The sequence below is a fragment of the Schistocerca gregaria genome, chromosome 5, assembly GCF_023897955.1.
Source record: "Schistocerca gregaria isolate iqSchGreg1 chromosome 5, iqSchGreg1.2, whole genome shotgun sequence".
Lineage (NCBI taxonomy): Eukaryota > Metazoa > Arthropoda > Insecta > Orthoptera > Acrididae > Schistocerca > Schistocerca gregaria.
The window spans coordinates 197548860-197575925 of NC_064924.1; the positions used below are offsets into that span (position 1 = coordinate 197548860).

Sequence of the window (27066 nt, forward strand, 5' to 3'; positions counted from 1 at the left end):
ACCCTTGCCTTATCTCTCCAGCCACCCACCACCTCCCAAAGTCCCACCATCCATCCATAGAGGGGCATTTCCCTTGTGACTCAGTGCCATCCAGAACTGGAGAAACTGAATCACATTCTCCACCAGGGTATCAGCTTACCTCTCATCATGCCCTGAAATGGGGAATGTCCTACCTACTATCCTTCCCACCCCACCCACAGTGTTATTCCACTACTGACCAAACTTATACACACAATATCCTGACACCTACTCCCAATCTCTGTAATAGATCTATTTGCAAGGCCTGTCCCGTATGTCCTCCCACCGCCATCACCTACTCCAATCTGGTCACAAGCATTTCCTATACTATCAAAAGCATGGCTACCTGTGAAACCAGTCATGTGATCTACAAGCTAAGCTGCAACCACTATGCTGCATTCTATGTGCTCTTGACAACCAACAAGCTATCTGTCTGCGTGAATAGCCACTGACAAACTGTGGCCAAGAAAAAACTGTACCACCCCATTGCTGATCATGCACAACATGCATTCCTGATGATGATGATGATGATGATGATGATGATGATGTCTCTATCATAAACAGCACTATGAGCAGTTCAGAGGCGACCTCTATGGTAAGTTTCCATTAAGTGGTCTTTCGCCCTAGCTTCTGGTAATCAAAGTTAATTGCTCGCCACAAAAGTGGAAAATAATGCCACCACTTGCCATGTGATTTTGTTAACATTACGGGCTGCACACAAACAGTGTAGGATCCAGGACCATGTACACTCCTCATGAATTCACTTCCTATTTGTACTGAAACCATGCCTCACTGTGACTTCACCTGAGGCAGCACGTAAGCCGGCATTTGACTGACGTGGACCATATGGTAACTGGATGCAAAGTGAAGTTATTTCAAAAATATAAATGATCGAGGATGGTGTACAGTCGTTGCAAGTTCACTTTCTATTATTACTGAAAACTTGCATTTAGTAGTAGATGATGTCCGACACAGTGCAGAAGCTGGCATTTGACTGATGAGGACCATATGTTAGGTGGGTGTGAAATGAAGTCTTCATTCCCTCTCAGGTCATATTTATATATGAGTGCAGTGGATGGCCAAAGAGAACACCTGCCGTCATCCGCTCTATCCCCAAGTAGCAGCATCTAAATGGCCAATTTTTCTGACACACGTCATTTTATAACACTGTTGTATAGCAATTAGAATCTTTGTAATTTTTGTATCAATGGAGTTAAGTTGGCTTTAATCATAGAAAAAGTTTTAGCTCACCTGTATTTAAACTTTGCCACCTAGAATTCTTAGAATGGAACTGACAGTAGAATCTTTAAGAGACCTTGTCATGATTGGTATTTGCATCAGAGTATTGAAACTTCTTGTAGCTTTATTATTCATCAGGTGCTGTAATAAAAACCATGTATCATTAATATAAATGATACTTAATCTATTACAAATAAGGACATTGTTGTTCCAATTTTAGTTTTCAGTAAATTACTCAAAAACTATTAGATGTAGCTTGATGGGGCCACAAAGTTAATGTTTTTACATTAATCTGAAGCTTCATACAAATTTTCAGCTTTCTAGGTCTAATATTTAGTGCCCTCAATTTTTTGGAAAAATGTGGATTCTGACCAAAAAATATTGTTCTGATCAAGTTGAAACTTGTTACAGTTGATTTTGACATACATTTGCACATTATGAGCAAATTTTGGCTTTCTAGATTTATTTTTTATATAAAACGATGTACTTATTGAAACGTATTCATCTAATCACTCTGAGATTTAACAATTTAAACATTAATGTACTGAAGCATATGTTGCCAAAGTTTGGAAAAGTTTCTTTAATCTTTAATTTCATCCTTATATTGTGGTGCAATAGTTGTATGCTACACACAGGTGATGTGACACTTGTAGCAGTGAACTGGGTAATTCCCAGCAGTCTTGCTCGCCTCTATATCTCTCAAATGATACAGCATTTGTTTCGCCACACTGTGTGTAAACAAAATGGTAGGCTGAAATCTGGTGTGTGTCACAAATTTTGATTATTCAATTCTTTCTTAATTATTTTAAATGCTTCCTGAGATTCTTGAGGTCCAAACCCAGTTAGTGCTCTTTTTAAGTAAATTGCTTCAACAAGGTTCATTCAAATTTTGTCCACTCAAAAATTTTCAATAAAATCCACATACACCATAAAATAACTTAAACAGTTTTCTACTATGTGGTGCTGGAAAATCTGAAATTGTTTAAATTTATCAAGATCTCCCCAGATTTCTTTCCTAGTAATTACATGAAGTAAGAATTTTAGTTTCAGGATGGCAAATTTACATTTTTCAAGTTTCAGAGACGTACCTCCTTGTCTACGTTTTTCACATACCTGCTTCAACAATTCAAAATGCTCTTCCATGCTTTGTCCAGTTACCAAAATGTCATCAACATAAACAGTAAGTTTTTACTAACAGATCTTGGCCAAGTGCATAATCTAACACTCTTATAATTTCACCTACAGACGAGTTCAGACCAAAAGGTACTAAGCAGTATTGGTAACATCTACCACTGTAAAGGAAGGCAGTATATTTACCTGATTCAGGAGCTAAAGGCACCTGATAAAATCCAGAAGTTAGACCCAAACTAGACATAATCTGAATATTTTTAAATTTGTGTAAAAGTTCATCAGTGTCTTCAGGGTGATCCGTTTCTCTGTACAAATACTTGTTTAAATGCCTAGAATCCAGAACCAAACTCACTCCTTTATCTCTTTTTTTAAACAATGACTAATGGGTTGTTATATGGGCTAACACTTCTCTCAATGATATCACACACTTTCATCGTATGCAACTCTTTCTCTAGTGCAGCTTTCTTAGCAATATGAACACAATATGGCTTTATGAAAAATGGGTGGTGTTGTTTTAGCTGTAAAGTACACTGATATCCTCTCACTCTACCTAGAATATTACTAAATACATCACTACACTCCTACAACAAAGATTCCATGCCCATTTCTGATCATTAGTTAACCCTTTTGCTTCTGAAATCGTAGTGTCTCCAAGTTCTTTAAATCCTGCTTCACCTGTATCTAATGTTGGCGTATCTTTGACTACAAATTCACTGTCTTTTAAAAATTGTATACTATTTATTTTACCCTCCTCATAAGACATAATTGACTGTATAAAATTAGTACAAATACAGTCTTCATTAAGTGCATCGATAATCAACTTCTGCACTCGCCAATCAAAACCTGCATTCACACTAACTATCCATGCCATGCCAAAGATAAGATCCTCACTGAGATCTTGAATTATTAAACATCCATGTATAAAAGTTACTCCCTCAATTGTAAAAGTTAATAAGGCCTGACTTTTAACCACTTTGTTATCTTTCCCAGTTGCACCTTTAATCCATACTCCAATTACAGGTAATTATACATAGTACTCATTATGTTTTAATTTTTTACTTAAGGATTCAGGCAATCCTGAAATTTGGCTGCCTGTGTCAAAAAGACATCTGTCTACCCACGATCCTGTTCTGACTTTAAGAAATGGACAAAAAATATCAGCACATTTATCAGTTTTAACATCTTCATATGACAGGTCATTTTCTATCTCTTCAAAAATAAAGCCTCGAAAATCACTGTTGTTCTTACCATTCCCATTGCCTAGGCACACTTCTGTTAAATTAACATAGATGCCATTATCACTGTCGCTGAGAATTTCATCAATCCACGTACACTTACTTTTCTCATGTAGATCAGCACTATGGTACTTATCTTTAAGTTATTTTTCAATTACGTGTTTAATTTTATGCCACCAGTCTGGATATAAAGTTAAACCCAGATTTTTTAATATAAAGTTAAACACAGAAGTTTTAACATAATTCTAAAGCATTCATCTTTCTCAATAGCATCACTATTTAATCAAATATTATATAAAAAAGATTTGTTCTCATTCATAACATTAAGCAGTGCACTGTCACTGTCATAACTAGTCACTGAATTTGTATGATCATCTATACATGCCTCCTTACTAATAATTAAATTAAAAGTTTTGTTTGCTGTGATACTGTCATTAATGTCCATTAATCCTTTAACAGTGTCCTTGGGTACCTCTACAGCATCATAGTCACTACTACACATTTCCTTACTAATACCTAATGTCTCCAGTTCTTCTTTAAAACAAACAAAATACTATTCTTCTTCATTACTGTACTCATAATCACTTACCTTCAATTTATTATATTCAGTAATACCACAAGCATCGTCAGTATCGCCACACAAATTACCAACATCATCATTCCCTACTTCATTACTGTTTAAATACCCAGTTTGACTTAAGTTGCTGTTCATTAGTATAATATTCAAATATTTCTCACCTGGTTCCTGGTGAACATACTTCTTTCTCAACAGATATGATACTAACAGGATAGAACATATTTTTAAGATAGCTACTGATAGCTTCAATAGAGTGTTTTTCTTGTGTCAGTATTTGTGTTGGTCATGCCCTGCCGTGTTTCCTTGTGTTTCAGTTATCATCTCTATTCCAACTCCTGTTCCAGCTATTTCCATGTTGCTCTCCAGGATGAAAATTGTTACCATTTGCTGTTACATTCCTTCTGACTTGTTACAATTGCTGAACGTGATTTTTGCAAAACTGTTTTGTGCTAATACACTCTTCCCTGTAACTTGGTGCATTGAGAAATTCACTTTTGTCTCTAGCTTGTTCAGTCTCTGACCAAAATCTGTCTAAAAATACTTTCTCAAAATAGTGTAGATAGTGTCGTCATTAGTATACTAACTAGCCCAACTTAATGCTTCACTTTCTAGAAACTTCTTTAAAAATTTGATTTTCATAACATCAATCATATTAGTCACAAAATTATCTCTGCAATGCTGCAGAAAATCTACAGGATGTAAACTACCTTCAGCTGAAAAGTTTTTCACTGGAATGTTGCAAAATGTGGTACCAATATTGTCAACAAGATTTCTATTAATGACATTATTGACCAATTCTTCAACTTTTTTGCACAGAATAGAAACACTTCTTTCTATGGCACTGGTTTCATTGTTACTTAATAATACATTTTCTGCGAATTTGCTGCCTGCTGTCTTCACCTGTTTGACAAAACTACTTTCACCAAGTGTCAGTTTGGTATCAACATTAGTTTCCAAAGTCAAAATTTGGCTATTTACATTTGCGTCAACTTTACTTTTTCAAAAGCAATTTTATTTTCTTCCCCTGTATTCAGTGATCTCATTTTTGACATTTTCAGTGATCTGATCTTTGACATTTTGGGCTTTACTGTAAAATTTAAGTTCAATTTCTTTGATTTCGGACTCAACAGGCTCTACTTGACCATCTAACCTCACAATTTTTGATTGGTATCATTTAGCTGAGCTGTATTTTTACTGATACAATCAAATATCACTCTTATTGAATGGCCAAATTCTGCGAACTGTTTCTTGCTTTCTTGTTTATGATTTTCAAGTTGCTCATTAATTTTTGCAAACTGTTCCTCATTATATTTAAGCTGTTGACTACTAATTTTTATTGACAAAGCAAACATGGTCCTTATTTCATTATTATCATCTCATTTCAATAATTTACATGATTCATCAGTTTGTTTTTCCTGTTCTACTGTTTCATCAATAAAGCATTCCTCTTCTTGTTTCACAACATTGCTTAAGTCTGCCATGTCTGTATTACCCACTGTTATTCCGTATTCTCATTCAGCAATTGTCATTGTTAATCATTATTCAACAAAACACTTCACCAAATAAGAAAAAAAAGAAAGAAAATATTTCCAGCACTTAACTTTGTTTAGTGTCAATGTTGTTAATTGTACACTTCAAACTTTATTTTTCATTCTTTTCTTATTGATGACTGTGAACTCTGTTGTTGTTATTGTTGATGTTTTGTAGCTACGGCTTGTACTTGCTGATCATTCACATAAATTTTTTGCAGTATACACATATTTAAACTGGAACAAGAAAAATAGCTTAACACAGTATTCACATTTCACTTTCAGAAAATCCTGAGTGATGCCACTGTATTCTGGCCATTACCACACTTTTGTAGCCCAAAGTTGATTTATTAATTCTGAGATAAATTAATAACTTGGGTGGCTGGTCAAATTTTCACAGCACTTGTTGCGCTGTGATAGTAGCAAACTGCGGAGAGACGTAGAAACGGTAGAATGTGACTAAACAGTTTTCATAATACTCATCTTTTATTCTTTGTCTTTTTTAGAAGTTGCAGGCTCATAGTCCATTCTAGAGTGTAACTTTTTTACACTGGTCTAGAGGATGCTTGGTCTCATTCAGTTAAATAATGGAACATTGGTGGACTTTCTGCTATTGAACACACACATTTTCAGTCATTTCACTTCAGAATGCAAATCAACATCAGTCACAGTGCTGATACAACACACATGATGTGTACTCCATCCTCACACTTCAAACTTGTATTACTAAGTACCCAAAGACAAATATTTGCCTCTAACAACATGTTCCAAAGAAAATACGATCATATATCAATGTGTTTGTGCAAAATCATCTTTGTAACATACATGTCTTAAATAAAATAAAATAATTGTTTACCATTGCTTATCTTTTTTTAAGCACTCCATAATCATCATAATAATTACATTAAGTGTTTATATTTGTAAACATTTATACATTTTCATATAGCTATATGGTAGTGGATTTCTGGGTTTTGAGTCTTCAACTTGGGAATTGATCATTTCATATGATCCAAGGTTGGGTAGTACATTTATCTCCCATAACCAGTTTTATTACACTACCAACACCAGCTTTTCTGAATTAAGGTGGGAACTCTCTTTCTGCAATATATCCTACATCCCTGTAAGCCTCCTGGCCTCAACCTTCAAGAGTCACTGTCCTTCACCCACCTGTCATGTTCTCTGTTCCCACTCCAGCACTATTACAGCCCTCTACTTCACCAAGGTATCCATAGTCTTTTTTACTTTTCTCCTTTTCCACTCCCCCCTCCCTCCTTCCCTTTGTCTAACTGCCCGACTGCACCTAATTGCTCTACACTCTCCCCACCTCTTCCCTGTATGTTACCAAAATCAGCACTTTACCATCCCCCATTTGTACCCAGCTATCTATCCTCTTCCCTGCCCCTGAATTCTTCTCACCCCATCATGTAGATTGCTTCTTCCATCAACAAACACTGTTGCTCATAGTCTGGCCGCAGCAGCCAGTGACAGTGGTAGGTGTGTGTGAGTGTGTGTGGGGGGGGGGGGGGGGGGTGGCGGCATGCGTGCTTGTTGCCTAATTCATACCTTTTAGCCAAAAGCTTCCTTGTTTAGCAGTCTTTTTGTTGTGCCTATCTGTGACTCAACATTTCCACTACATGGTCAGTAGCAATCTACCCTTTTTGTAATATTGTAATTATAATCTAACTATTGTATCCCATATCACTGGACTACAGGATCACTGGATGGCCGGTGCTCAGTAATCCAAGTAATGACATTGCCTATAATCAGTGGATTGTTGAACACAAAGTTGACTACTAGGAAGAAATTCTAGATTACACTCATTCATTGGTCTATGAACACAATATTAACCATTACTAAGATATTCAAGACTAATGTTGTCATCAAACATATCCTACAATGGAGCTATTATTTCATGATCTTTAATGGTTTTTATAGCTTCATTCACTGTTATAACAGCTGACTCTAATGCCTTTGCACTGACTTCCTTATGTGGTGCTAGACATCCATTAAATTCAGCATAACGTACACCACATTGTTTACTTGAAGAATCACACTTGCATGCTAGACCTTACAGATTTTTAGCTCATGCTGCACTGAATAAATTTGAGCCTAGTTGCTTCCACATGGGCTTGGTGACCATAGTATTCAGTCAACAAACTACAGACATCTGAAAAACTCAAGCTACTTGAGTTAGAAGGTGGTTGATATTCTGAACTACTTTCTACAATTGATTACTAGAAGACAATAAGAGGAAACACTGACAACCAGGGTCAGTTATTTCAGTTGCCTTGCAACAAAGACAAAACAACAGGAGTAGACCACCTACTCCCATTTGTTTTGTCAAGAAGCGAATAACTTAGGGGGAAGTGATGCCAGTTGCTGCTGCAACAAATGTAAAATTTGCTTCTTTTGTTGCAAAAAATGTAAAATTTGCTTCTGTTGTTGCTTTTGATTGACTAATTACCATCGTCACACCTTAGCAAAAGATCTGGCAGCGAAACTGAGAAAATTCTGGTCATATGTAAAATTGATAAGTGGGTCCAAGGCTTCCTTTCAGTCCCTTGATGACAAGCCTGGTGCAGCAGTTGAAGATAGCAAAACAAAAGCTGAAGTTTTTAATTTCATATTCAAGAAATCTTTCACAGAGAAGAATTGTAGTAACATACTTTCATTTCATCATCAGGTAGACTCCCATATGGACAACATAGTAATAAGAATAACTGGCATTGAGAAATGACTGAAAGATTTGAAAGCAAATAAATGACCAGGTCCGGATAGAATCCCAGTTCGATTTTACAGAGAGTACTCTATGGCATTGGCCCCTTACCTAGCTAGCATTTATTATAAATGTCTTGTCCAGCACAAAGGCCCAAGTGACTGAAAAAAAAGGACAGGTGACTCAAGTATATAAGGAAGGTAAAAGAACGGACCCACAAAATTAGAGATCAATATCCCCAACTTCTGTTTGCTGCAGAATCCTTGAACATAGTCGCTTTCCCCCATTTTTAAACCAAACAACCCACCTTGAACATATTGTCCTGGAATAAAATAAAGTTTATTGATATTGAGAAGCTTATTTACACGAATCAGCACATTTTAGAAAGCACTGCTTGTGCAAAACTCAGCTTGCCATTTTCTTATATGATATACTGAGAACAATGGATAAAGGCCAACAGGCAGATTCCAAATGTCTAGATTTCTGGAAAGCATTTGACACGGTGTTCCATTGCAGGCTGTTAACAAGGCTACAAGCACATGGAATAATTTCACAGATAATGAGGGGCCCAAAGACTTCTTAAGTAATAGAATCCAGTATGTTGTCTTTGATAGCGAGTGGTCATCAGAGACGAGGTTATCATCAAGAGTTCACCAGGGAAGTGTGATGGGACCACCTCTCTTCTCTATATACATAAATGGTTTGGTTGGCAGGGTGGACAGCAATCTTTGGTTGTTTGCTGATGATGCTGGGTGCACGGTAAGGTGTCTAATGTTATTGGCCGTAGGAAGATGCGAGATGACTTAGACAAAATCTCCAGTTGGTGTGATGAATGGAAGCTAGCCTTGAATGTGGAAAAATTTAAGTTAATGCAGATGGGTATGAATGTCAAACCTGTAATGTTTGGATACAGTGTTACTAGAATCCTGCTTGACACAGTCAAGTCATTTAGATATCTGGGCATAACATTGCAAAGTGATATGAGGTGGAATGAGTTTCAGAGAACTGTGATGGGGAAAGCACATAGTTGACTTCACTTTATTGGGAGAGTTTTAGGAAAGAGTGTTTCACTTGTAAAGGAGGCTGCATATAGGATGCTGGTGCAACCTATTCTTGAGTATGGCTTGAATGTTTGGGATCTGTACCAGGTCGAATTGAAGGAAGACATCAAAGCAATTCAGCGGCAGGCTACTAGATTTGTAACCAGTAGATTCAAACAATACATAAGTGTTGTGGAGTTGCTTCGGAAACTCAAATGGGAATCCCTGGAGGGAAGGCGATGTTCTTTTTGAGAAACGCTATTGAGAAAATTTAGAGAACTGTCATTTGAAGCTGATTACTGAACAATTCTACTGCCACCAACATACATTGTGTGTAAGGACCATGAAGATAAGATTTGAGAAATTAGGGCTTATACGGAGGCATACAGACAGTTGTTTTTATCTGACTCTGTTTGCGAGTGGACAAGGAAAGGAAATGACAAATAGTAGTAAGTGGTTTCCTCTGCCATGCACTGTACAGTGGCTTGAAGAGTAGCTATGTAGATGTAGATGCTGCTGCAGCATTTGCTGCTGTTGCTGTTACAGTTCTAACTGCTGCTGATGTCATGTTTCCTATTTTTCTTGCTATTGTTATTGAAGTTCCAACTACTGCTGCCACATCTTCAGCACTACAGGACCCCTTTGAAGTTTTAGTCAGTTGCTTGATGAGAAAAATCATCACTGCCGCTTTTCTTTATTACTTTGAAGAACGTAAAAACATTATTCATGATCAGACAGTCTTCAGAGACCATTTGAAACAAATAGGCAATTCAGTGTGATGTAGGAGGGTTGGAACTTAAATAGTGGCAACTATTTATTCACAACCAGTACAAAAGAGTTACATGTTTGCACCTGTTATTGTCCTTCAAAGTAGTCACCAGCGTTGTGTAGAACCCATTGCCAGTGATGTGGAAGGTGTAATATACGATTAGCAGAGCCTGTTCTGTTGATGGTGTGAATGGAGCAGTCTACTGCCTGCCGAATCTCTGGAACAGTTCTGAAGTGAATGCCATGAAGTGGTTCCTTCATCTTTGGAATCAAATCAAAGTCACAAGGACTTGGCGGATGGTACAGTACTTCTCAGTCCCATCGATTGAACAGAGCAGCCACAGCTTGCACTGTATGTGCCCACCCATTGTCATGCAAAATGATGGATGGATTGAGCAGAAAGTGTCACTGCTTCTTTCACAAAGCTGGTCACAGATGATGGTGACTTTGATCTGATTCCAAAGTGAAGGAACCTCTTTGTGGCGTTTGCTTCAGAACTGTTCCAGAGATTCGACAGGCAGTAGACCGCACCATTCGCACTATCAACAGAACAATCTCTGCTAATGGTATACTACACCTTCCACATCACTGGCAATGGGTTCTATACAACGCTGATGACTACTTTGCAGGACAGTAACAGGTGCAAATATGTAACTCTGTTTTATTGGTTGTGAATAAATAGTTTCCACTATTTAAGTTCCAACCCTTGTATAACAACGAAGTTAATTTTGTGTACATCTGACCAGCCGTGAAGTAAAGAATAAAGCAGAGTTTGCCATAATGAGTGATAAATGCTACCAGAGAGTTATCAAAATCAAGATATGTAAGCGGGCTAGGTCAGACTCCAAATATTTTTAGATTAATGTATGTGAAATCTAATGGGACTTAACTGTCAAGGTCATCAGTCCCTAAGCTTACACACTACTGAACCTAAATTATCCTAAGGACACACACACACACACACACACACACACACACACACACACACATGCCCGAGGGAGGACTCGAACCTTCGCCGGGACCAGCCGCACAGTCCATGACTGCAGCTCCTTAGACTGCTTGGCTAATCCCACCCTGCTCCAAATATTCATTTAATGTGTAACTGAGGTTCTATATTATGCATAAGTGTGTCTGAGCTACCAGTATTTATTAGCAATATTTACAAACTGATACTGATAATACCTGAATGGCTATCAGGTACTATACTTTAAGGAATTAATTTGTTGTCATGCAATTAACAACTCCTTGCTACAAAATCATTACAGTAGCGCAAATCACACTGAGGAATGAGAAGCACCTGTATTGTAACACAACAATATGTCATGCACTGAATGAGATATCACAATTATTAATAGAACTGCACTCACTGTTACAAAGGGTGGGGTTCAAGTCTCCTCCTGGTCTCTAGCATTTCCATGGTCTCTTTAAACCTAGCAAATGATACAGACACAAGAGTGTCTCCTTTGAAAACAACACAACCAATTTCCTTCCCCATCCTTGTCCAATTCAAACTTGTTGTCTATCTGTAATGACATCATTATTGGTGACAAATTAAACTTTTATATTCCTTCTTTCTTCTTCACAACCTGTGAAACAAGCAGTGAAATATTTAGTAAAACATGACATAACTTGTGTACCACAGCAGTGATAAGCCACTTGCCCACTTGTAGTGACTTGTTTCTCACTCCAATTATTAAAAGTCGGCTTTGGGGCATTTTATACCAAGTGTGTAACAGTGCTCAAGTGTGATTCTAAAGCAAAGAGTGACGTGCATTAGGTATTAAGGTACTGGTGGTCCTGCTAAGATATGCATACAAATAGCAAACGTGTCATCACTGATGTAATGTTAATATCATCTGTTAAAAAAAAATTGGTTTGTTCAATCTGTATACAAAAAGATGAATTCGTATTGCCTTGCACTGTAAGTAAAGATTTACTAATCTAAATATTTTTATTTCAGAAAGATGACATCTCCACCTTATTCAACAACTTTTCAGATTTATGTAGAGGACTCCCTCCTAATGTTCTGAAACCATTTGTTGAAAAGTCGTTGCTTTTAGCTTTGGAGTACTCAAAAATAGATGAAGGTATGTTTCTTGATGTTTTTGTTTTCATTGTTATTTTGTTATTATTAATGATTTTGTCATTCTTTTTCTTATTTTTCAGGTGAAGATAATTCTGAAATGCAGCTGTTTTTTAACAAAATGCTTTCTCAAATCAAAGCAGCTATGCAGAAAGAAAACATTCATGATGCAAATAGAACAATGGTGGCAATTGTTGTGGAAAGTTTGTTGGAAAAGCTTGATGCTGATCACCCAGTGAGTAGCATGAAGCACTTGTTAGTGTTGTCAGTAGTTCCTGTAATGCATAAACTGAAAGAATTCTGCTTCTTCACTTTTATAAAGGGTTTTTTGTGACCTGGGTTGCTGAGTGTCATGCTCTGGGAAGAAACAGCTCATTCATATCTCTGTAGTGCAAAATATTTATCACCATCAGTATTGTTATGAAATTTATTGTGTGCAATTCCCCTGAATATCACTGTGTTTCATTCTGGCTTACAAGTTGACTCCATGATAAATAATCGCAGAATAAGGTCTCATAAAATTTAATCTTGATTTTATTTTATGGAAATTCCTGGGTGGAACAAGGGAAAGGCAACCACTCACCTATACTGGACTGATGTGTGAAGCATAGAAACATATAACAGGAAACAGCTCTGCTGTAATTAATGTGCAGCATTTCATGTGGGCATGTCAAGTAATCAACTGTACCTAGATGAATGGCCAACGCCAAAATATTGCAGACATCACTTAATCATCCAGCTGCTGAACACGCTGCACACCACAACACAAATGACCACAACATCTGCTTCACTATGTAGGCCATTTGGGTACTCCCTTCCAGCATACGTTTCTCTGAACTATGCAGATGGGAATTCTCTCCCCAGCCTATTCTGCACCCTTGCAATCCCCATGGCCTAACCCTCCACTAACCTATTTTCCACTGCCAATTCTACCTTTTCCCTTCTCTCTTTCGTCTACATCACTCCTATCCCATCCAGATTCTGTACTGCCTTCTGCCACCATTCTTCCTCCTCCTCCCCCCTTGAGCTCTCTATTTCTATTTCCACTTCCCCCTTTCTCTCTTGCTTCCCTGTTTTTCTCTTCATCACCATCTTCCTCTCTTTCCCCTCACTCTTACTCCATTCTCCCTCCTTCTACGTCTCTTTTATGTTTGACCCTCTGTACTCCTTTCTTCTTGTTGTACAGCTGCTGAGTGATATGTTGAAAGACCTGCCACTTTCCCACTACCCCCCTCCTTGCATCCTTCCCTACCCCCTCCCCACCTCCTTCAGCCTAAGCAAATGCTTTCAATTATCAATAATCAATCTCACCATAAATCACAGGAGCATGTGTTTGGTGGTCTGTGTGGTTGTTATGTGTGTAAATGTGTGTACTTTTACTACCTTGTGAATAGTGTTTCCTGTTGTGTGTTTCTATGCTTCACACATCAGTCTGCTACAGGTGGGTGATTGCCTTTCCCTTATTTTAGGTAATGTTCATTTTCTGCCAGATGGAACTAGTTAAGAGCAACTAGCATTGTTGCACAGCTTTGGATTACTTGTCGCTTTTAAATTCTCTACAAGGACTGGTACACATCATGCAGCAGCTATTTCTAACATCCTTTTAGACTCAACAACCTGCACTGTTTTACCTGTAAACCCAACAGTCAAAGGTTTACTGTATCATTAAGGTCAAATGATAACAATAATATATATTAACCACATGCAGATCATGTAAGGGGCAATCAAATGAAAACAAGACAGATGGGAAAAAGTAAGTTATCTGTTTATTATTTCAAAAGTAATTGCCATAACTGTTAACACAGTTATCCCACTGTGAGATGAATCAAGACCTTCTTGGAAAAACATTTGAAATTGCCTAAAAGAGCAGTGGCTGTACCCAGGCGTGCACCTCTTCATCTGAACTGATTGCAACGGCCTGCTTTCTGACTTTATGGAATATGGTGTCACAGTTAACGCACATGGACACTTTTTAGAAACTGAGGTGTGCCATCAAATCCAAACACCCACAAATGTTGATGGATGGTATCGTTCTGTTGCAGGATAATGCCACTCACATTTTGCTGACATTGTTTCAAGTATGCTGCAAAAGTTTCACTGAGAAGCCCTTACACATTGTCCGTAAAGTCCCAATCTCTCTGCACGCGATTTCCATACTTTTGGAGCCTTGAAGTAATACATTCATGGCCATCAGTTTTCTTCAGATGAAGATGTGCAAGCCTGGGTAAATTCATGATTCCATAGAGAATTGTAAACGTTTTTCCATAAGGGCGTTGACTATCTTGTGACACAGTGGGATAAATGTATTAACAGTTATGGCAATTACTTTTGAAATAATAAACAATTTACCTACTTTTCCCATCTGTCTCATTGTCATTTGACTACCCCTTATGGAAGCAAAATATTGTATCACAAAATCATAAACAATGAGTCCATCACAGAGATAGAGAAAATTCAGAAGAAGAATCCTGAGGAGAAATTGATAATTTAGACAGTGTAGATAGAGAATTTAACTCTTTCTTAAACACATTCATACAATGCTTGAGCCTTGTTTTCCCCTTTAAAAGAAAAAACAGGATAATTTTGAGCAGGAGCAAGGATAAAACATTAAGCTATCTTGTGCTAGGAAGAGAACACTCTACCATGCTAGGAAGAGAACACTCTACCAAATTCAGAAGAGACTGTAGTCAAGGCTTGAAAATCTATTACCAACACTAATGTAAAAACCTGCAATCTGGTATTAAAAAAGTGAAACTCATGTACTGTGCTCAAATAAAATAAAAAAAAACCTCCAAGAATAATGTGGAATCCATTTCGATCATTGTCAAGCAATTAAAAAAAGAAAAAACAACAACAATTGTGACCCAAATAAAATTGAGGCCCAGAAAATAACTCTGGCAAAAATGGCAACACTTTCAAATCAGTGGGTACCAAATGCGGTGATTACTTCCACATAGTGGCTGCACATATTGGACCCACTGTTAAACAACAAAACACATATATAGTACATTTGCTTGTGCAGTCACTGCATGCACCAATAGCAGAAAGTAGCTTTAAAAATGCAACTGCTAAGGAATAACAAAATTTGTAAGGTTACTAAAAATTATAATTCACCTGGCTAGTAAGGTGTTTCTGTGAGACTATTAAAATCTTTCATAGGAGTATTACTGATTCTGCTTGCAACATGCACGATATTTTGATGAGCAACCCTATTACCATCATCAGGTGCACTGACAAACTGAATATGATGAGTTACATTTCTTCTCCATGCCACTCCAATGTGCTGTTTCAAAAGCAATCCCTGCCCAAATGTGTGAAATAGCCAAGTCAGTGGTGGTGTTTACAGCAATGACTGCAGAGATGGTATTAGCAGCCTAACTATTTGCACTCCATTTGCCTTGGAAGCAGACCTGTTATTTTACTGAATACCTCATTTTCTCCTTAATCATATTAGGTTGCATCTTCTGTTGACAGTGCCATGGCATCTTGTTTCTGCAGTATTGGATTAGTGAGGAATAGGGACTGGGGAAATATGAAAATTGGAAGGTTATTCTCAAGAGGGGGAGGTTGGATCCAGAGAGGGGAATTTCAATTGTTAGGCTTTTGGCTGGGCGAGGCTGGGGATTCCATGGCTTAGGTAGCATTTAAGGAACAAGATGTGGGATTCCTGCTCCATCTGTCTGTTTCAGTTCAGGAAAGTATCTATATCCGTAGCTGTTCCTTAAATGCTGCCAAAGCCATGGAATCCCTGTCAACAGCATAGTCATAAAAATTCCTGTCCCTAGATGCCATCCTCTTTCATAACGACCTTCAAATTTTCGGATTCCCCAGTCCTTATATCTCCTAACCTGATACACCAGAAACACGTCTCCATGGTGCAGCCATTCCAGAACCACTTTGCCCCCTCCAGAGGAAACTGTTAATGTGCAGCACCAACTACTTACAGTATACCTCTCAAATTGAAACCCTCACCTCAAACACCTGGAAGAGCACTCCAGACATTGCCTCCAAAACTTATCAAAATCCTCTTCCCACTGCGAAACACCACTATCCATCAACAGCTATCTTAATACCAGTGAACACTCTCAACGACTCCTCATAGTGCCCAGACCCTGGCTTACTGATCTTTTTCATCTGCACATCCAAAACTCTCTCCCAGCATCCCTCAAAACATACAACCTAAACAAATCTAAAATACTGTTTTCAGCCTATACACCAGAAACCTCAGTCCTATAGAAGTCCTATCCAAAAGCCCCACCTTCAGCCTCACACCCAAGTACCATTATGCTGGATTCATCATACACCCACTTTCCTTCTTTTGATCCTTATTGTGGAAACATTTGATTCCTATTAATCTCTCCAGCCAAAGTCCATTCCAATGCTGAACTTTGTCTCTGGCAATTCGCACCACTATCCAGTTGTGACCCTCTCTCTCTTCCACATAACCACTCCCTGCTTACCTACCAGGAATTCCTCACCGTCCTTTGCCAAGTACCTTTCCAAGAATGCAGAGCTCTCAATGGAAGAAAGAACAGCCATACACAACCTCAAGACAGACTGATTTAATCATCCTTCATCCTCCCTACTGACAAAGACTCCCCTACTGCCACAAAGGATCACAGCAGTTACTTGACTGAAGGCATCTGCCAACTGTCTGGTTCTTCTACATGCTACCTCTGCCATAGTGATCCTACTCCGGAAGGCAACATAACCTCCAATCCCTACTCAATTCCTCAGGCCATCATCCCTCAAATCCGTCTCATCATCACCACAACTACCCCTTACACACTCACCTTCTGTATGCTTTACAGTATTCTCCCCCTCTCCCAGAGGGCTCATGGTTCTTCTGTGAGTTTGTGCCTGGCACTCATGGGACCCTGAGCTATAGCAGCCCATTCTTCCTTCCCAAGCAGCATTTCTGTCCCCCTGCCCCCTCCTCTCTTCCCCACTACCCCTCCCTTTCCCTCTCTCTGTGTTCTTACTTATGTCGACCAGCCTGTTCACCTCATTTCCTGTATTGTTGGCCCTTCCTTGTCTTTTCCATTCTCCCTTTTTGGTATTTTTGGTCCCCCTTTGGGGTTTTACCTCCACTTTGAAATGTCCTCTCCATAGTGTGAGCCATTTGGCGCAGAATTCTCTCCCTAGCATGTATGTACCTGGATTCCTCTCCCCCTTTCCTTTCCCTCTTCCTTCCCTGCTGTAGCCCTCCATCCTGATAGGTCACCAGCATGTGTAGCCAGTCCATATGGTGGGGCTGTTACATACCCATCTGGCTGAGCCCTCTGACAACACAGAGATCACACTTCTGATACCTGAGCCGTTGCTTCCCCATGTACACCTAGAAGTGGTTGATTGTCATTTTGGAGCATCAGAATGCCCAGCAATGGTTCATTTGCCAGATGGACTGTGTTGTGGCTGGATGGCACCCATTGGGAGAGCCCCTGATCAGAGTGGGTGGTATCAGGGTGGATGCTTTGCATATGAAACATATCAAGCTCCAAAAATCTGGTTTTTCTTATATTGCCATCTTTTCAATTTGGTAATGTATCACTGGATGCTGCTTCTTATGACACTGAGGCCTACCTTTTCCTGGCTACACACTGGGAGGAGGGCCAGGATCGCCAGCTTGGGTGTCAACATTTTCTCCACTACCTGGTCTGTATTAGGATCGACAGGGACACATTCACCGCCACAAAGCCATTATTTTTGTGTAAAATATTGAAGACAAGTTTGGTGAAGTGGAGTTTCTCAGTAAGATGCCATCAGGCTCCCTGTTGGTCAAAACTTCTTCTGCCACTCAGTTTTCAGCCTTTTGTGCTAGTGATGTGCTTGGCGATGTCCCAGTGTTCATTACACCTCACCAGTCTTTGATTATGGTTCAGGCAGTCATTTTTTGTAGGAACCTCATTCTTCAAACTGATGGAAAAACTCCAGGCCAATCTGGACTGACAGAGTGTTCATTTTGTTCAATGTGTGGGGAAAGGTCGTGAGGACAATTGCTCCAACACCAGCACCATTATTCTGGCTTCTGAGGAGATAATCACTTGGAGAAGATTGAGGTTATGCATTTTTGGTGTGACATGAAGCCATACATCCTGCCACCAATGAGGCACTTTCAGTGCTTGTGTTTTGGACACATGTCTTCCCAATGTACAGCAGACCCTCAATATCGTGCATGTGGATACCCACACCATGAAGGGAGCCCCTGTTTACTGCTCCCCATGTGTGTTAATTGTTATTACCGTCACTCTCCATTCTCACTAGACTGCTCAGCTTATAAGAAGCAGAAGATGATACAGGATTGTAAATCACTTGATTGTTGATCTTACACTGAGGCTTGTCAGAAGCATGACAGGCTTCACCCTTTGTCTGTGACTTCTACTTTGCCTCTATTATGTCCTTTCCTCCTCCTCCCTCTTCATTACCCTAGTCCTGTCCCTCTCTCCTCTCCTCCTCCTCCTCCTCCTCCTCCTCCTCCTCCTCCTCCTCCTCTGTGATTACCATGCCCTCCCCTCTAGGTGCTGATCCCCCTCCCCATCTGAAGAACTGTCCCCCACATTGCCAGTGATGGGGCTCACCCCCCGTAATACCTCCACCTGATGTCTCTCAGGCCAGTGGCCTTGTCCTGTGGTTTCCCAGGGTCGGCTTGGTTAGGATTGGATTTGACTAGGTTAATTTTAAGGGGTGGCCAGATGCCCTTCTTGCCACTACCCCGTACCCCCCCCCCCCCCCCCCAGAACGGAATTAGTGTACCACAGCTGTCTGCATCTAGTGTAATCCATGGAATAGTGCGAATGTGTTCAGATGGTTGCAAGCCATGTAACTGAGGCGGAACGCGAGGAACAGCCCATTATTCACCTAGCGGGATTTGGAAAACCACCTAAAAACAACATCCAGGCTGGCTGGCACACTGACTGATGTCAGTAATCCACTGGGCAGTTCGATCTGGGGCCGGTGCGCCTACCCAAGTCCAGGAAGCAGCGAATTAGTGCTCTCGGCTAACCTGGCAGATATACCCAACAAATACTGTCAGGATTTAAATGTTGACAACCAACTGTTTTCAGGCTATAATCTAGTCAGCGTCACCACATTGCTATTACTCTAAGCTTTATGTTGTGCATTAATCAAAACTGTTTGAGATAATGTAATATGTTTGAAGCAGTATAATTTTGGCATTAATGTTTGGAACACAGGATCCGGAAAACAATACTCGTTGCTAGACATTCCCTGAAATAGCGGACTCCACTTTGTGAACATGTATTTCCCTAGCTGTTGATGGAAATCAAATAGCTCTTATCTCTCAAAATCTTAACACTTTTCAGCGGAATTTGTATATTCAGTAAGCACCAGTATCCATCCAAAGAAGACCCAGATTGGTAGTCAACTGATGACCATAGTATTTTGTAAGAAGTGTTGATAGTAGTACCAGTAAACAAGTTTTTCATATTCCATTTATTTTTGCAGAAAGAAGGCAGTTTGAGAAAAGTTGTTGCATATCTACAAGATAATATTTCTTGCTTATTTGGAAGAAGCTGTCAACATCAACAATATTTTCTTCAAAGGACAGAAATACATCTACAGCATACTTCTTAAGATAAACACCATAGTATTTAGGCTTTTTTGTACTCCATCTTTCTAATAGTGTCTGTAAAGTAACACTTTTTAAAAAAGTTTCGTTGTTAATTCCAGATGTTTGCTGCCTATGTGGACTGTGTAACTGAGCTACCTACAAAAAACATTGAGCGAATGAGTTCCCCTTCGAATTGGTGGGAAGTCACAGCAGAAAAGTTACGTCTTGCCCTTCATATCCGTAGTGCCATGGCTCGCAGGACTGATACAGACGTTCCACTTACCTGGCTGAATGAGTGCATTGATGCAACTGCTTCCTTAACAGGGTTGGTACAGCAGTTTGTTTTTGTTAGTGTGTTATTCTTATGGCCACAAAGGAAAGTATGAACTGTGTTAAACTAGGTTATAATTTGTTGTATATGTTTATACTTTGAAGTACTTATTTTTTTTCCTTAATATTGTTGTGCTTTCCCTAAATTTTATTACTCTCTCTTTAATTATTACTACATCAGGGGGGCCTCATGTGAAACTTTTGCAGTTTTATAATTTTAAATAATGACAGTGTTTGTAATTAGTGTACTCACTGTAATAAGAGTAGTTGTGAGAATGAAGAGAAAACATCTTTAAAAATGAACCGAATGATTTGAAATAATGATCATGAATTTAAGAGACTTCCTTGTATATCTCGACAAATGTTTTCAATTACAGTAAGCACTTTAGGCCATAGCAGCAATAGGTAGAAAACAACTGAAGGTGACAATGACAAATGTGTTTGTGAGTTTGGAAAGTATATTAATTTAGAAGGGTCAACTTGCTTGACGGACAGAGATAAAGAACTACTGCATTGGTCACGGTATTATCTGTGTCAATGTTTTGTACAAATTATCCGGTTAATAACTACTTTAAATCAAATAAAAGGTATTAGTAATAAGATAATATGAAAAGGGAGTAAGTGATTCTCTTAGTTGTGATTAATAAGTTGCTTAATAAAATATAGGTGTGAAGCTGAGCATCCATGATGCCCATTTGTCTGTGATAGTTCTACATGTAGCAAGTTTTATCACAAAGTCAATATGCAATGTCAGAAGCCCCTTAAAATACCTTTGTGACAAAACTACATTCATCCCTGTACAGTTAATATAAGTTGAGAAAAAGCGATGTTGACTTGAGAAATAATATAGTGATTGAAATCACAGATTGTTTTCTGGCACTGTTTCCAAAGAATGTGAATAATGCAAAGTTCTTGAGATTATAAAATATAAACAGAGAAATAAGTATAAAAGTTTATACTTTTTTCGGATTTGTTTTGCTTACAAATTGTAGGGCAACTCGTGACTGTTGACAGATGCTTAAGAAATTCCAATCAAAAACAGTGCAATTTCACCGAATTCACATTGATCTGTTGAGGAGGTTACTCAAATCAACAAATGGGGAACCAATGAATAGTAACCTGCGCTGACCACCTCACCTGCTGTGCTGTCACCAAGGTCGTACCGATAGTAGAAGCTTTGGAAATTGCAAGATTCCTTGTAGAAGACATCATTATGAAGCATGGAGCATCTGATGTGATGATCTCTGATAGTGGAAAAGTTTTCAGTTGAGATTAGTATCAGAGGTAATTTCATCTTGTGATATCACCCACAAGATAACTGTCTACCACCCACAGATGAATGGCATCACAGAACAATTTACCAAGATGATGGCAGAAATGATCTCGATGTACCTTGATATTGAACAGAGAAACTGAGATACAATACAGCCCACCATGACATTCGCACACAGGACAGCAAAGAAAGATGCTATAGGCTTCACACTGTTCTTTATTCTCTATGGTTAAGGGGCCAAAGTGACAATGTACACACTGTTCTGTTACAGCCATACAATACCATGGATGACTACATGAAACACCTCATGACCAGGACCAAAGCAGCAAGGAAGGTAGCTCACATCTGGATGGCTAGAAAAAAGACCGAGAGTGCTATATTGCCAATTAATGGCCAAAGAGATACAGCCTGGGAGGCTTGGTATGGATTTTTCTGTGCAGAAAGTGGGACTACTCAAAAAGATAAATCACTTGTTAGATGTCACATATGAAGTTGAGGGTTATGACCCTTCATCAAGAAGACAAAAATGCAGAGATGGCATCCATGTCCTCCGCATGAAGCCCTACTACAATCCTGAGACACAGTTTAACAATAACAGGTTCAAGAAAATTGAAGACCAGCTCGATGGTTGCAAAGCTTCAGTGAGAGTGACTACCTTTGATATTCATCATAGTGAAGAGCATGTGATAATAATACGAGAAAGCAAGGATCTGCCAGCACTGCTATACAGAGGACCATTGACAAGATCTAGATCCAGGGTGCTGCAGTTGGCTCCAACAAGAACTTTTGAAACAGCATGTCACTGTTTGTACAGGACAAAGAGCAACACCATGAGCTGTGGGGAAGAACTTAATGTTGCTGGTTGGCATGCTGCAGGTCACTAGTTGAAACAAAACCACCACCAATTATTTTTTATTTAGTATTTATCATTTCTCTGATGTTCTTGAAATATCTTATGTTTGTAGTGTTTGTATATTCGAGAATATCCAGTGTTTGTATAAACAGCACCACCCTCCATCCAGGAATTGAGTTCTGTTCTGACGAAACATTACTGTTCATAGTAACCATTCTATCAGTATTGTTTGTTCTGTTTTGCTGATGACCCTGATTTTGGTTTTGGGCTTGTATGCTTATGACATGTCAATATATGTATAACTGTGTGTGTGTGTGTGTGTGTGTGTGTGTGTGTGTGTGTGTGTGTGTGTGTGTGTGAGCTGTGAAGAACAACACAGATTCATAAATAGACCTACTGTCTTCCATTTTTTGCCTTTCTTGAACCTGGTCAGGACACTCATGTTGTGGGCATTCTTTAGAAGGCTTTGAGTTAGGGCATGAAGTTTGTCATGGACACTTTGGCGGATTGGCTGAGGCAGCCATAACAGAACACAGGGCTGTCTTGCATCTCGTATCTGGCTGAGATGTGAAATGGTTGTCACCACGAAGTCCACTTTAAATCCAGAAAGGTTCATCCAGCATTCTGTAAGTCTACATTTCAGATCTTGAAAATTCAGTACTTGTACTTGAATGGTTCACTTCAAAAGCTACATCTCTGATGTAAAGAATGAAAATAAGTCATACTCTCTTCCAGAACTCTGCAAGATGCTAAAAGGTAGCCACTTAGATAATGTTTACCCAAATTTGAACTTAGCTCTTCAAATATACATGAGTAATTATGCTTCCAGTTGTTCAACAGAAAAGTCATTTTCTGCTGTAAGATGCATAAATAATTACTTAAGGACATCACAAAAACAGGATCATCTTAGTTATCCATATGTCCTTGCTATTGAATCATACTTTGAAGAAATCTTAAACTGCTTTGCAAATGATAGGACAAGAAAAAAATCTCTTGTTATTTAAATAATCAATATTTTTGCCTCCTGGTACCTTTCTGAATGTAATGTGAATTGTTTTTATTGTTACTATTTAATTTTAATGAAAGCACAATTATAGTATTTGTGTTTATATTTATTGTATGACACTTTTAAGTTTTTTATTTGTAATTTTTATAAAACCACAGTTTTACACATTCAACTCATGGTTATTTATCATACTTGCAAAAAAGATGGTCACATGTTAGGAAAACTTTAATAAATATGTGTATATCTTGCTTTTTTTTGGGGGGGGGGGGCATGGCCACAGTAGCAGAGGTTTGTTTGCCCAGGGATGGCTGAAGTGCTAAATATGGGCTTGATTGTCATTGTGTATCTTGTTGGTAGTCTTTGGATCTTGTGAAAACTGATTATTGCTGGGCATTCTGGAACTTAGTCTATCAGTTTTTGGAAAGATCCAGTAACAGTGTTACATATAGTGAGATGTTTAATTTAGAACATTCTCCTTGATCATGAAGCTTGTTATCCTGTAGATGTGTCCATTTGTGCCTGGTTATTGTTCTGACTACAGGAACACACACATAGTAATGAACACAACTCTTTATTACTTCAAATATTTTATACAGAAAAGACACTTGCCACCGAATGGGTGGCCTACTGGTCCTAGTCACATTGGCTGAAACAAACATCAAACTCCTCATGAGGCCTGCCGGGCCCAACTATGTAAGCCATCAGCTGGCCTGTAGAGTTCACTAAAGAGAGGCTGCATGCACATCTCAGAGTGGGGGTCCTCTGCCGATGCTGGCATCTTGCAACTTCAGTGGCGGACCATACAGCTGTGCATGTGGACTGTGGTTTTGGAATCTTACATGTGTTGCAACATCCCTTCCCCTGTAGGGGCAGGGAATCACTGATTCCCCAAGCCGGGAGTGGATGCTGAGACTTAAAGATTGTGCCCACATCCGTGGAAGCCTTGGAGGTGTGAGGGGAGAGCAACTCCCTGTTGGTGGAGACCTTGGATTATGGACAAACGTGGCTGGCACAAAGGGCATCCTGATGCATCCCTTGAGAGCATAAGACAACAGGACTAGTGATGAACAACCCAGAGGTGACTCCGCAGCAGGCTGAGGCCATGTAGGAAACATCTAATCGTAATAGGTGTGTCCACTAGCTGGAGGAGCAATGGAGCAGCCACTGGAGGCTGTGACACCAAAGGCTCATCAGACAGGGCTGAAGTAGTTAGAAAGTGAGGCATGAACTTCAGCATATAGGATGCACTGAGTGACTTCAGCAGCGGTGAAGGCAGTGGTGTGACTGGGAGGGTTGGATTGGTGCCCACCTGGACTCGGAGCTTGTTTTTATGGTGCTTCCGCTGGGAGAGTGCAGACATCGTAACCATTCTCACACATGGTGGTTTCCAGTCACCAGAGGGGCACCGACCAAAACCATGTACCCTCAATGCTGTCCATGACAGAAAGCATGTTACAGTGAAACATGATGGCGAGCAAGGACGCAGATGGAGGAGATGGAGCAGGGTCCACAACTGTCACTTATGGAGAAGCTCAGCAGGGCTATGTAAGGCAATAGGAGTTGTCTGGTAGGCCATCAGAAAAAACAGTAATGCTTCATCAGCTGGAAAGTCCTGCAGATATTTTTTCATCTGGGCCTTACAGGGGTGAAACATGTGCTCAGCCTCCCCATTAGATTGTGGGTGAAAGGGAAGAGAGCGAACATGGTGAATCCCCGAATGCACACAGATATCACAAAATGTCTGGGACAGGAACTGAGGTCCCTTGTTAGATATGAGAATAACCGGGAGACCTTCTACAGAAAAAAGTTCTGAAAGAGCCTGGATAGTAGTCAGGGTAGGAGCCAAGGAGCTCTGGACCACATATGGAAAATGCGAAAGCATGTCAGTGACAATCAGCAAAAACACATTCAGAAAAACCTGGTAAATCCACATGGATTTGTGTTCCCAGAGCTGAGTCGCTTGAAGCCATGGGGAAAATAAAACCTGGGAAGCCGTCTACTAACGCACTGGGGGCACGCAGCCACCAAATGCTCCTGCTCCCGGTCAATGCCAGACCAGCACACATGTCTGTGAGCCAAGGCTTTGGTGCAGGAACACCCCAGTGACCCTCATTCAGCAACTGTAAGACCTCCCATCGCAACCTCCTTGGAATGATCACCCTTGGAGATGTGTCGTCCATGGAAAGGAAGAGGACCCAACCTAAGACCAAGAGATGACAGTGGAAGATAAAATAGATATGAAGTAGATCAGAAGCATGGCCTGAAGGATGAGACGACCAACCTGGCTGGACAAGGTGACTGACCAGCTTGAATACAGGATCAGACGCTGTGGCCCTTGCAATCTGTATACTAGTGATCAGAAAGCTGTCTACCGCCTGGCAGGGAGCAACATCCAAATCGAAACACACAAGCTCCTCTCTACCAAACTTGGGCTCTGGACAGATGAGCCACCTGACTAAGGTGTCTACATTGGCATGGCACCCAGTTTAGTGAAAAGTGTACAGAGTGAGTAACAAAAATATTGGGTTGTGATCTGTAGTGAATTGGATTTTGGTGCCATACAAGAATATTTGGTGACTGCCTACGCAATGACTAGAGCTTCCAGCTTGACCTGAGAGTAATGGGCCTGTGCTGGACTGAGAATATTGGCTGTGAAAGCCAGTGGTTGCTCCAAGTGGTATGTGTTCCCTGATGGGCATACTGATGACCATACTGTGAGGCATCCATAGCTGAAATCAATGGTTTGCTAGGATCAAAAGCAGCTACACGCAGCACAACCTGAGGCACGCTTTAGGACTTGAAAAGGCTTGTTCGCATGCCAGAGACTGTAAAAAGGAAGCAATCTTGCAGTGAAGAAGATAGAGAGGGTGTGCAGTGGTGGATGCCACAGGCATCAACCAGTGGTAACATTAAGTTTTACCCAAGAAAGCCTGCAATTCATGCAGGGACAAGTGACATGGCAGGTCCAGGATGGCCACAACCAGACTCGCCAGGATTTGGATGCCCTGCCATGATATGGTGTGGTGCAAATACTCGAGAGAGGGTTGGAAAAATTTAGAATTCTGTAGATTGCAATAAAGACCCACAAGCCAAAGTTTTCCAAAAAGGGTCCAGAGATTATGCAGGTGGTTGCGTTTAGCATGTCCAGTAATGGTAGTGTCACCCAAGTAGTTGAAACATTGTGGAATAGTGGACATGACCTGTTCCAGATGGCGTTAAAAAGTCAGTGACATTTGCCATGCTAAACATTAACTGCTGGTATTGATACAGGCTATTGAGAATCATGATATGCTTGGACCCCTCATCCAAGGATAACTGGTGATATGCTTCAGAAAGATCAAGTTCAGAGAAGACTTGACCCCCTGCTAAGTGTGTGAACAGCTCTTCTGAACATGACAATGGGTTTGTGAATTCACAGTGATCGTAAAATCACCATAAATCACAGTTTACCAGAGGGTTTCATTATGATGACAAGGTGGGTGGCCCATTCACTAGAGGAAATGAGAATCGTAACCCTGAGAGATGCGCGCTGGTCTAGCTCTGCCTTGACTTGAGAGCAGAGGGCTATCGGATCTGTCGAGCACAAAAAAAATCTAGGATGAGCCGACTGCTTCAAGGTTATGTGGGCTCTGATGTATGTGGTGCACCCTACACTTCTGCAAAAATATCCTGACGTTCACAGCATGATTATCCTGACA

General features: G+C 39.9%; 1 protein-coding gene across 5 annotated transcripts in view; it reads left to right on the plus strand.

Moving 5' to 3' along the window:
- Positions 1 to 27066, plus strand: part of LOC126271912 (focadhesin) — a 273808-nt gene that overhangs the window by 192161 nt on the left and 54581 nt on the right. For all 5 annotated transcript variants that reach the window (XR_007549156.1, XM_049974302.1, XM_049974305.1 and 2 more), the window contains exons 14-16: positions 12214 to 12340; positions 12420 to 12571; positions 20026 to 20231. Coding sequence is in view for 4 of the 5 variants with exons in the window: in XM_049974302.1 (XP_049830259.1) it covers positions 12214 to 12340; positions 12420 to 12571; positions 20026 to 20231 (485 nt within the window). In the remaining variant the exon portion in view is untranslated. The remainder of the gene's footprint in view (positions 1 to 12213; positions 12341 to 12419; positions 12572 to 20025; positions 20232 to 27066) is intronic.